We start from the raw sequence: 12,854 nt of genomic DNA, 5'->3' as shown, positions 1-12,854 counted from the left end.
TATATATATATATATATATATATATATATATATAGACATACATATATATATATGTATATAGTAAACCATCATTCACTTTCATTTTGGGCTATATTCTCACTTAAATAACTTAGTTTTATCTTTTCTAGTACAAGGGCATTCTCTCAAGTGTTGACAACAGAACCTGATGATAAAGGGAGCTGAATAGTTCTGCAATTGCCTGTTATCTGTTAATACTGAATCATTTGCTCTAAACTGGAGGTAATGCTGGTATGGACTGGCTTCCAGCTAGAGGCCATGACAGACAATGCTAAGAAGATGAGCCACCTAGACAGTACAGGGTAACTGGCTGCAGAGCAACTGGTGGAGGCACTGTCCCCAGTCACTCTGTCACCGCTAGAAACAAAATCTTCCCCCATAGCAGCCTTGCCTGCATTTCCAAGAAATCATCCCGTGGCTCATCAAATCAGACCCACCAAAAGAGAGCTAATCAAGATGCTTTTTAGGCAGGGACAGGAGGAGGAAATAGGGAAAGCAAAGGAAAGGGTGACATTGTCCATAAAAGAAATGTACTCATTATTGAACTTATGAAACGGTAACCCCTCTGTGCAACACCTTCACAACAATAACACTTTAAGAAAAATATGCTGAAAAATTCCTGGGGCTAACTGACTTATGCAGGTCTGCATAACTAAAGTTTATCCAACAAAGCAGAGTTCCCCCCCCCCCAACTCCCATCCCCACACACAAGGACAGGAGCCATAGCCCGATGATGACTTTTTGGCCCCATGGTGCCCACAACTTAAGAGCAATATGTATGCAGCCCTCCTAACAAACTTGGACAGATAGGCAGAGGCATGTCTGTTACATAGCTTCATGTGTCAACCTGCTTATCAGAGTTCCCGCCAAAGAAATGCTCATATATAATTTTCATTATGTTTTATGTATTGCTTGAATTCTTCCCCAGTCAAAACAAAGGAACTAAGGTTTAGCTGGATGCCGGTGGCAACTCGGGAGGCTAAGATCTGAGGACTGTGGTTTAAAGTCAGCACAGGCATAGAAGTCAATGAGATGCTTCTCTCTAATATACCAATGGAAAGCCAGAAGTGGAGGTGTGGATGAAGTGGTAGAGGACCAGCCCTGAGCTGGTCCTCAGTGTTGACTATTGCTTAGGACTAGAAATGTGTGGGATTTGGAGATTTTTCTGACTTTGAAGTATTTGCATATACACAGTGCAATATGTAAATGAACTTGAGAATGTAACCCAGAATAGGACCCAAGTTTAAACACAAACTTCCCTTATTTTTCATCGACACCATATACTGATAGCCAAAGGTAACTTTAGACAGTATTTTCAACACACCTGTATCTTGATAGTTCCAGTAACAGAAGCTCAAGGAAGAATACTTCCATTTGTGGCATGATGTTGTCATTCAAAAAGTTTCTGATTTTGAAGCATTTTATAATTGAGCTTTTCCATGTTAGTTTCCAGACTGACAAGATATAAGGCCAATCAATATGTTCCTTTCTTGTTATCCTTCCTGCTCCAATTATAGCTTAAATCTCTCTTTTCATTGTTCTTGAACAATAAAAGAAAGCTTCAGTTCATCCTGAGCTGAAATCTTTACAAATCTATGCCACCTTCAGGGTCCCAATCATGGTAGATTATGCTGAACAGTTTTAGCAATTTGAAGTTGTAAACCATCACATAAGTACAAAACTGCTCTGAAAATCAAAGAACCAAGTAACTAAAGGTACTAAGCAGATAAGAAAACATCTGTGCAATCATGTGCTGTATATATAACTAAGAAATGTGCTGTGTGAATTGCCCAGGGAGACTGATACATAATACCAGGTTTATAAAGCCAAAAACATGACTTGAGTGAATAATTCTGATCTTGTTTTTGGTACTCACTGATGATTCTTTATTCAGCTAAGGGAGCACCACACTGTTCTTTTAGCAGCATCTCCATTATTCTAATTCCCTGTAGAGAGAAGAAAGAAAACTGAAAATGCTATATTTGATAGACACGCCCTTTTGCATTTATCACAACCTTCTCTCTTCAGGAAATCCAGGTTCTGGCCACAAAGTCATTTCAGAAAAGTAGACTCATAGTTAACCTTTATAATATCTCCAATTTTATATTTTACCCAGCAGTTTCAGGTATACTTTCTCTACACATGCTCAGATCTGCTTGAGAGGGGACAACTTAGCACCAGTTTTAATCATAAGAAAAGAGCCTCAGAGAAGTTAAACAACTTAAAGGTGGCCAAGATCTTCACAGAACTGCCTTGGGAGCAATGTCCAATACACCCCACAAGCAAATCTTTATCTCTGAACAACATCCCTGAATCCACCTTACCTGATATCCACAAAACTCCTAAGAAAGTACTATTTTTTTTTTTTGGTCAGTCGTGGGGCTTGAACTCTGGGCCTGGGCGCTGTCGCTCAGCTCTTCAGCTCAAGGCAAGTGCTCTACCACTTGTGCCACAGCACCACCTCCAGTTTTCTGGTGGTTAATAGTACATGAGTCTCATGGACTTTCCTTCCCAGGCTGGCTTTAAACCATGATCCTCAGATCCTAGCCTCCTGAGTAGCTAGGCTAACAGGCATGAGCCACTGGCACCCAGCTGAAAGTGCTATTGTTAGCCCCACTTTACTGGTGAGGAAACAAAAAGTCAAGCAGGTTTAATACATTCACTCAGGATATACAGCTGTTAGGCAGGGAACACACACAGCACCCCACCCAATGTTCAGTGGCCCCCTTTGCCTATCTGAACCTCTCATTCCATGACTGTCCATACCAGCCTGCCTATCTGCGTGGTTTGGGGAAGCGGGGAGACAGATAAGAGTGGGTGAATGTGCTCAAGCTATTTTGTATGCATATGTGAACATGTCAAAATAAAACTCTCTTGTACAACTAATTGATGTTCACAAAAACATGGAAGGAGCTACAAGTCAGAGGACTTAAGTATAATTATGACATAGGGTCTTAAGAACCTCAAACAGTGGGAAAAGGACTCATTGTTCTCAGGACTGCAGAATAGTAGGAAGAATAATGAAGGGAATTTAAAATACATTTTCCGAGGATCTTCCCAAGAAGATGCTGATTATATAGCCCTCAAGCAGGCCCCAGAGTTTTCTACCTTTAATAAACACTTGAGTGGTTCTCTTAGACTGATGTGCGAATGAACCTGAAATGAGGAATGGGCCTGCAGGAGAAAGGCAGGTACTTCCTCCTGGGTTTTGTTTTGAGCCAAGAGAAGGGGATGTGGCATAACGAAAAGCATCAGTAGAGAAACAATAAAATACATGTAATGAACATGAAACAAGATATGATTCAGAAGGTCCTTAAGATTCTGCCAGGGCCATCACCCTAAAAACTGCCCCTATACTAGAAGGAAGAGCACTGAGGGACCTTGAGAGAGGCCAAGGAGGATGGAGGTCCACTGAACTAAAATAGCCAACTATAGGGTCAGGAGCACTGTGATCAGAGCCAGGAGATGTGAGCCCTAGTTATAGTATCACTAGACATTCTGGTGGGTTCCTTAGGCTACTCATTTTTACCAAGACTGCCTTGGACTTACAGATACTGTGAGGCAAACTGGACTGGCTTCTATACCCAGCTGTATGCCAGAAAGACGAGGTAAACTCCAGAAGCAAACTGAGACGCCAGCCCCTACCAATGACTCAAACAGAAATTCCAGTGCTGAAGCCCAGTATCTGGACTTAAAACATGCTTCCTGTGATGCTAAGACACAATGAATGTATGCTCTAGAACCAGCAAACCAGGCGCCAGTTGGCTCATTCCTGTAATCCTACTTACTCAGGAGACAGATGTGAGAACAATTTGAAGCCATCCCAGGCAGACAAATCCAAAAGACTCATTTTCAATTAACCACCAAAAAGCTAGAAGTGGAGCTGTGGCTCAAGTGGTAGAGTCAGCCTTGAGCAAAAAAATATCCAAGCCATGAGTTCACGCCCCAGTACTGGTACGTGCACACAGACAGACAGACAGACACAGACACACAGACAGACACACACACACACACACACACACACACACACACACACACACACACACACACACACACAGAAGAATTTGCAAGTAGCGTCACCTCTGAGATTCCTTGCAACTCACTTAGCTAGGAAGTGATGAAATATTCTCCTTAATCATCTTTTACATAATGTATATTGTACTCTTTAAGCTAGTTTCCTCTAAAAGGATTGGACTTTGAGGGAGGGTGAGAACTTTTAAAGGGGTGACACTGATCAAAATATATTGTATTCATAAACGCCTTTGTAGAATGGCAACAGAGGGGTTATAATTACATGGGCAAGATAATGAATACATTTCTTACCAAGCATTGTTGCCTCCTCTTTGTTTCCCCTTCCCATCCCTTCCCATACTCCCCTCACCTCCCTCTACCTAGTCTTCCCCCCGCCCCACCAAAGTTGTAAAGTTCATTTTTCGACCTAATGACTTGTACATCTCATTGTTGCAATGGGTCCACCTGTATCCTTAGTTAAACCATTTGTTTTTGCCCTTTCCCTCCACAAATTATACCAACATCAAATACAGTGAAAGCTGGGGTTATACCATGGGGGAGGGACATACAAAGCAACAAAGAAATCATCTTATAAATATGTTAGAAACAATTGTATGGAAGAAAAAAAAACATTTGAATACTTATTTTGGGGTTCATTCCCCTAACATCAACTTATCTGACCTTTTCTGCTTGACTCAGACATATACTAGTTATTGCAAATAAGGGAAACCATGGGACCTATGTTTCTATGCCTCCATCAGAAAGAATGACATTGCCCCATTTGTTAGGAAATGGAAAGACTGGAAAAAAAATATATTAAGTGAAGTAAGCCAGGCAATTTCTTTTTGCAACTAAAGGAAATACAAAAAAAGTTTAACTAATTTCACCAAATCATAAGACTCAGCTAATGCTCATTTCTATTCTCATTCACTCAGCCACAAATCCAATTAAGAAACACTTACTATGCAGCTACTATCTGCATTGGAAATTAAATGTTGGGCAAACAAGACAAGGGCCTTGTCCTTACAGAGTTTGCACACTAGTGGAGTCCAGAGAACTTCTATTACCTTTCTCAGCTTTAGTTTCTACAAACCCCAATATAATGTAATCAACTGTTCTCCTACTTTGAGGAGGAAAGAACAGAAACTGTCACATAAATTCCTTTTCAAACTTGTTGTACAGTAGTGAGTAAATGTGTACAATCTGTCTTTAGAACAAGAAAAGCACACTCCTTCCTTGGAAAGCAAGAATGTGTGAACTCTCCCATCCTTCTAAATTAAGACCACTGCCACGTATTGAGCTGAACACTAATTGACATTAGTGAAGATCTGAGGTTTGCCTTGGGAACTGAAAGACGTTTATTTATTAAATCAATTATGTTCACGATGAGACAGTTGATTTTATTTCCCTCTTTTCTCCTGTCTCACACCACCTTGGTCTTTGTTTTTTAGAAGAACAGTTAGAAATAGAAGGCAGGGAATGAGAGCAGGAAGAGAGAGAATAAAGTGAATTAAAACAACAACAAAAAACAGGGAGGCTAGTCATTATTTAGTATCATTCTTTGGTAAGAAAAGCCCAAATCAAAGCCTAATCGATAGCGTCTTCTCAAATAAAGTTCATTCCAACACTTTTAAATCTCATCCCCAAGAGATCAGGCTTATAGGGACTAAATTTATACCATTTACCACACAGTGATACCCAAAATGCAGAGTACATATTAAGGGGCTCTGCCTTTAAAGGTACAGTTTAAAAGCTTTTGGACTGGCAAACTATAAACCAACTCTATTTTATTTTCTCTCTCCCCTGAAGGCTGTCTTCATTTGTCAATGTGCAGGTAAGCATACTATCTAACGGTCTCATTTCTCTAAAACCAGAGCAATGCTTTCCAAAGATATTGCCACAAAGTGTAAAACACTTCACAAATTCCCCACTCTGTTTACTCTCAGATCGCTGGTAATTACTGGAAACACAAAACTGGGTCTTAAGAGGAAGAGGAGTAAGTTAGACGCAAAGATGGCTAAATCCAGATGGTATATTTACTTTGTTATCAAACACTGATACTTCCTTGAGGAGCTCTTGCTTACCTAAGAGGCACCAAAGAGAGTAATATTAGACCTCACAAAAACTGCAAACTTCTACAACAGTCCCCCAAAGGCATATTCATACAGAGCTCTTAACAAAAGAGAACTGTTCTCTTAATTATCACAATGATCAAAGACTAATGTTAAAGACCCCACTGGAAATAACTCTTTCTTGTGGGTCAGGGTTTTCGAGCAATACCAGCAGCAGTCACTGTGTGTAAGGAGTCAGGCAGAAACTAGGATACAGGAATGTGTACAGGACATGATGTCTCTATTCAAGGAGCCACTGGTCTCTGGGAGAAAATGGAGGAGTGAAAACCACTTGAGAAGTGCTACAAGTGAGATACATCACATGGAAAAAGACAGGAAGCAATTTTACAGAGAGGATATGAAACATTATTGGGAGAGGATAGAAATAAGAAATGGAGGCTGGTCATGAGTGTGAGAAATACAGATCAAGAAAGGGTAAGGACCCTACAATAGACGAGTGGTACCCATACACAACAGAATTTTATACAGCAATTAGAAGGAACAACATGATATCATTTACAGGGAAATGGATGGACTTAGAACAAATTATGTTCAGTGAGGTAAGCCAAGCTCAGAGAGACAAAAAGGCACATGTGTTCTCTCACGAGTAGAAGCTAGATCTAAAATATACTGAGACATAATAAATTATATAGGACTCCAGGCATTCAAACCCAGTTAGACCCAAGGAGCATACTCTTGGGAGAGGAACAGAAAGGCGCAATGCCTATGTGCCTCTGATCCTACCTAATAATATTTATCAAAATGAACTCCAGGAAATGGAAACAAGAGGGGTTTTTTCCTTTGTTGCTGTTTTTCTTTCCTTTGCTTTTGTCTTGTTTGTTCATCATATGTCTTTGGGAGGGTGAGGGGGGGGACAGAAATAGAGGAAAAATGGTAAACAAATGCAGCAATGGTACTCATTAGACAGTATGTTGAAAATGAACAACTTGTGGGTGGTGGTGGGAGAGGAAAACTGGAAAAGTGAGAGGGAAGGGATGACACTATCCAAAAAGAAATGTTCTCTAGGGCTGGGAAGGTGGCTCAGTGGTAGAAGCGCTTGCCTTGCATGCATGAGGCCCTGGGTTCGATTCCTCAGCACCACGTAAGCAAAAAGAAAAAAGCCGGAAGTGGTGCTGTGGCTCAAGTGGTAGAGTGCTAGCCTTGAGCTGAAGAGCTGAGGGACAGCGCCCAGGCCCAGAGTTCAGGCCCCACAACCGGACCCCCCCCAAAAAATGTACTCTTTACCTGACTTATGTAACTGTACTGTAACCTCTCAGTACATCACCTTCATAATAAAAATAACAAATGTTTTTTAAAAGAGGTAAGGGGTTTAAGGGCAGCCACAAGAATGGCACTGTCCAACTTCTTCACCTTCCAGGTACTCAGCTTTCAATGCCTTAGCTCCAGCATTTTCCTGGGAAAAGATAGCAGCACAGCAAAGCTCCCTATCTTTATCAATGAATGGCACTGTAATTGTTCAATGATTCAGAGATCTAGGATTATGTTCAAACTAGTTCTGCAACTTTGCACAGGATCTTAAATTCTATAAACCTCGCAGCCTCATCTCTGAATAAAAATGATAAAACATGGACTTGTCCACAAAAATTCCTTAAAATCATACTTCATCTGTTTATCACAATATTTAGTGTTAAAACTAATAAATACTTGGTAATTACCTGGTAGTTGGTAGTAAATGTTGGTAATAAATTCTTTTGTAATTATTTAATCCCCCTAGAATGCAAACCTTTTAAAGCTAGGAGCTTCTGTCTTCTTCAAGATATATACCACAAAAAAATAAGACACAAAAGGCAAATAGTAAATGTCTATTGAATGGATGGATGAATAGACGGATGGATGAATAGATGGATAGATGGATACATGGATCTATCAGCCAGCCAACCAATCATTGCTTTACAGGAATACCATATAACATAGTAAACTAAAAAGTCAAGAAACACCTAGCAAATATCGACATGCCAAAACTAAACCAACATGAGTTAAGCAATCTTAACAGGCCCATATCAAGCACTGAAACAGAAACAGCAATAAGAGACCTCCCATCTAAGAAAAGCCCAGGACCAGATGGATTTACAGTGGAATGCCTTCAAAGCAGAGCTCACACCAATACTCCTCCAACTCTTCAATGAAATTGAAAGAGAAAGTTCACGACCAAACTCTTTGTATGAAGCCATCACAACCCTCATCCCAAAACCAGACAGGGTCTCATCAAAGAAAGAGAACTAAAGACCCATTTCTTTGATGAACATTGATGCAAAACTTCTCAACAAAATTTTGGTCAACTGACTTCAACAATTCATCCAAAAAATCATACACCACAATCAAACAGGATTCATTGCAAAGCTGGTTCAATATACGCAAATCAATTAATATAATTTTCACATCAACAAGAGCAAGGATAAGAACCACATGGTTATCTCCATAGATGCAGAAAAAGCATTTGACAAGATCCAACACCCCTTTATGATGAAGTCTGGAAAAACTAGGAATCCATGGAACATTCCTCAATACAATAAAGGCTATATATGAACAAACCTATGGCCAGCATTATACTTAATGGTGAAAAGCTAAAGCCATATCCTCTTAAATCAGGAACGAGACAAGGATGTCCACTCTCTCCACTTCTCTTCAATATAGTATTAGGATGCCTAGCTACAGCAATAATCCTACTTTTGGGCATCCATGAGGCCCTGGGTTCAATTCCTCAGCACCACATAAGCAGAAGAAAAAAAAAGAAGCCAGAAGTGGCACTGTGGCTCAAGTGGTAGAGCGCTAGCCTTGAGGTGAAGAGTTGAGGGACAGCACCCAGGCCCAGAGTTCAGGCCCCATGGACTGGACCCAAAAAAAACAAACTTCTCTTTGACTATAGTTTTCTATTTTTTTGGGACTTATATAAAAAATGTTTCCAAATATTTTCATTGACTTTATATAGAATCATGACACAAATCTGTCATCCTCCTAGTTAACTCTCCCTCTTACAATGACATCATCTCCTTATTAGGTTGCCCAATCTGCTTCTAGCTCACTTTCCCAACACTGTATCTACTCTGTATCCTCCGTCTTCCCTGGTGAGGCCTGCTTTCTACTCAGGAAACATCCTCAGTTCTTTCTTCATCTTCCACTGTTCTCTCCATCCCAGGAGCAGACATCCAGCACTTTGCAGTACTTAGATCTCAACTCATCCAGCACCTCCACTGAAATTAGACCCTCTCATACTCTCATTACTACTCCAGCTTAAATAGCCCAGTCACAGTCTGGACCATATTGCCTGGTCCTACTATTTGATTAGCATTCATCCCTATAAAGAAAATTTCATGCTAAGGTGGTGGAGAAATCTGGCTAGTGTTCATCACTGAACACATAGAACCAACACTAGAACTCAGCACACCATGAGCATAATCTGAAGAGGGAGTAGGGAAGAAGAGGTGGGAAGAGGGAGGGAGGGAAGAGAGAGATACAAACACCAGCTTTTTCATAGAAAGATGAAAGAAATACTTAGCAAAGCTCTCAGGAAGAGATCTTCTATCACAATACAGCATCTTTTAATCTGATGCTGTCCAATTCTTTTGAAATTCAAGTCTTCCTCATCTATAAAACTGGAATAACACCAAATAACAATAATACAATTAAAATTATATATAGCATGACAAGCACTGTACTATTTTTTTCACTGTCGACTTATTTTACCCTTCCATCTGCTTAGAGGGGGTCGAGAGATGAGACCAAAGCCCAGAGAAATTCCTGTCCAGAACCACACAGTAACTAAGAAGTAGAGCACAGATTTGGCTCAAGGCAAGCAGATAGGACAGCCTAAAATCTGGGATTTTGGAAGACAGTGGGTAGGGCTCGGGGGTGGGGAGACTTACAAGTTTACATTAGAATGTGAACGTGGAAACTTTTACTACAATGCTCTATACATAGCAAGAGACTTTCTTTTATTGACTCTACTCAAAAATCCTGATAAATTAGCTATTTTAGTCCCTTAAATCCTGATAAACAAATCAGTTATTTCAGTCCTGTTCCCAAACAAATGTCATGAATCTTAATACATAAATCAATATCTAATTTCATCTACAAATTATTTTAAATACAATGTTTTCTCAGTAGGACTAGCCTGATAAAATGTACAGCTTCAATATAATTTTCCATTTGTGGCAAATAGGCTATTGAGTAAGATTCATTTTTATTTCCACTAATAACCCAGACTCTTTAGATATAACTGTAGAGCATTAAGTTGATGCGATGACTCAGATCTCCTCGATTCACATTATAAAACTTTCTCTCCTCAAAGAGAATATTTAATCCTCACAATTTGCGAGAGAAAAAAAGTGCACCTGCAAATAATAACATCTAAAAAGTGGAAATGACCTTTTATTATTTAACTCAGATAGGAAACTCAGCAAAAAACTGAATGCAGCCCAATTGGTGTAGCGAGATGTCTTGTGCCCAAACAACAGAAGGAAAAGCTACAATCATTTCCATTATTGGCAATTTCCAGAGAAACACCCACTTGCCAGCCTACCTACTTTGGGGGCTGAGATCTGAGGATCTCATTTCAAAGCTAGCCCAGGCAAGAAAGTGTAAGACTCTCCAAAGCACGGAGAAGTCAAAAGTGGAGTCGGGCACCGGTGGCTGTAATCCTAGCTACTCGGGAGGCTGAGATCTGAGGATCGCGGTTCAAAGCCAGCCCGGGCAGGAGAGACCATGAGACTCTTATCTCCAATAAACCACTAGAAAAACAGAAGGGGCGCTGTGGCTCAAGTGGTAGAGCCCTCACCTTGAGGTGAAGAGCACAAGGACAGCACCCAGGCCCAGAGTTCAAACCCCATGACTGACCAAAAAAAAAGTCAAAAGTGGAAGCCTGGCTCTTTTATAGAAAATTCTTCCTCACCCTCCAAAATGATTTACTCTATTTAAATTTTTTAAACGTGACCTTTAATCAGACACAACAGCCCACATCTACAACCCTAGCTACCTGGAAAGGCCAAGATTGAAAAGATCACAGTTCAAGGCAAACCCTGGCAGAAGAGTCCACAAGACTCCTCCACTGACCACTGGGCCCTGTAGTAAGTACCTTTTGTTCTAGCTAGAAGATAAAGCTGTTCACACAGCAAGACGTGGGAATGCAGTGTCTGGTAGGCAGAAAGCGAACATACCATGTGGGTATGGACAAAACATCATATGACTATATACAACATAGGAGCATAGAAGGTAATTCTGTAGTCATGGGACAATCATGGTACAGAAAGATTACCTTAAACAATTTGTGGGGGATGTGGACAATTAGCAACTTTTAATCAGTGGGAAGAGTTGTTCAGTATAATAAAAGAGGAAGCCAGGTTGGGGGCGGGGGGTTTCTCCATTAGAAAACACAAAAGGAATCTTGAGGCGTTGTTCTATATGATTAACTAAGAGGAGAACGAATGGCACTTCGGGCAAACTATCACCTGAGTCTGGTGCCCGGGTACAGGACCCTCAGCATGCACCCTCACGACACACAGGAACTCTGACAGGGTCACGTGAGTCGATGCCCCTGGCAATAAATCACACTCCTGGGAAGGAAGTAACGCCCTATCTCAAAACTAACCAGCCAAAAACGCAGGGTTGGAGGCAATGGTAAAATCACTTGTGTAGCAAGTGTGGGGCCCTTCAATCCCTAGTACCACTGAGAAACAAGAAAAATGTGATCTTTACATAGTTTTTGTTCTGTTTTGTTTTGTTTTCGCTGACTGGGACTTCACATAATTTTTTTCTTCAGGAACCAAGCACCACACCCCGCACACAACATCGATGTCAACCTTTGCTACTGCTTACAAACTTCCACTCTTGGCATTCTGACCACAGTGCATTTCGCTCATGCCTGTTCTAATTATAAGACAATGCTCTCCTACACTCAGGCAGGCCTGCCCTGGTCCAGAATACCCCAAGCACCAGCTCTTGGCTGTGACAAACCAACAACTAACAAAATTCTGTTTGTTTGGTTTTTATGAGTTATATTTTCACTGCTCATCAGACTTAAGCCCAGCCACATTTCTTGTTTCTGGCCTATTCTGAGATAAAATGGTGAGAAACATGCTTGTCTATTTTGTCAATGAACTGTCTCTAACAGAATAAATAAATCCAACTGATGCCCCAATAATTCTTCTTTTACTTTTTATTTCCACTCTTTTCCTTCCTCAGATCCATGCATTTCTAAAAACGAATGATCTTCACATTTAGGGTGACTCTCTTGAGTCTTCTAATCAGGAATTCTCTTTGATCAAAATGTAATTTCCTAAAGTCGTATTTTCAGCCAAAAACTTATCATACCAAATCAAAGCAACATTGAGGTTAATAATAATTTGTTATGGGCTTACCTCCATTATCTCATTTAATCCTCTGAACATTGCTACAAGGTAAGAAACTTTTGCTGTCGTTTTTCCAAGTAAGAAAGCAAAGGAAAAAGAAAAAAAAGAAAGGAAAGAGAAAAAAAATATTCAAGCCTCATAACTAGAAGATGTAAGACCTAGGATTTAAATCTGAGTTTCTTAACTTTTTCCACAATGGCTAGTTACCTTATGTAACATGTTGTTGTTTAGCTTCTAAAATGCAGGAGGTAAGGGGCTGGGAAGGTGGCTCAGTGGTAGAGCGCTTGCCTTGCATGCTCGAGGCCCTGGGTTTGATTCCTCAGCACCACATAAGCAAAAAGAAAAAAGC

The 12,854-nt window shown here is 40.4% G+C and overlaps 1 protein-coding gene across 2 annotated transcripts in view; it reads right to left on the bottom strand.

Moving 5' to 3' along the window:
* The window catches only part of Prelid2 (PRELI domain containing 2), a 160,241-nt gene that overhangs the window by 90,602 nt on the left and 56,785 nt on the right, over window positions 1–12,854 (bottom strand). The window contains exon 5 of one of the 2 annotated variants that reach the window (XM_013025530.1): window positions 1,895–1,964. The exons of the other annotated variant lie outside the window; for it this stretch is intronic. Coding sequence (XP_012880984.1) covers window positions 1,905–1,964 — 60 coding nt within the window. The 3' untranslated portion in view covers window positions 1,895–1,904. The remainder of the gene's footprint in view (window positions 1–1,894; window positions 1,965–12,854) is intronic. 2 annotated transcript variants of the gene reach the window in all.

This window comes from Dipodomys ordii, unplaced genomic scaffold, assembly GCF_000151885.1.
Source record: "Dipodomys ordii isolate 6190 unplaced genomic scaffold, Dord_2.0 Scaffold85, whole genome shotgun sequence".
Classification (NCBI taxonomy): domain Eukaryota; kingdom Metazoa; phylum Chordata; class Mammalia; order Rodentia; family Heteromyidae; genus Dipodomys; species Dipodomys ordii.
The sequence above is the reverse complement of the archived record's forward strand: the minus strand, read 5'-3'. Positions and strand labels throughout refer to the sequence as shown.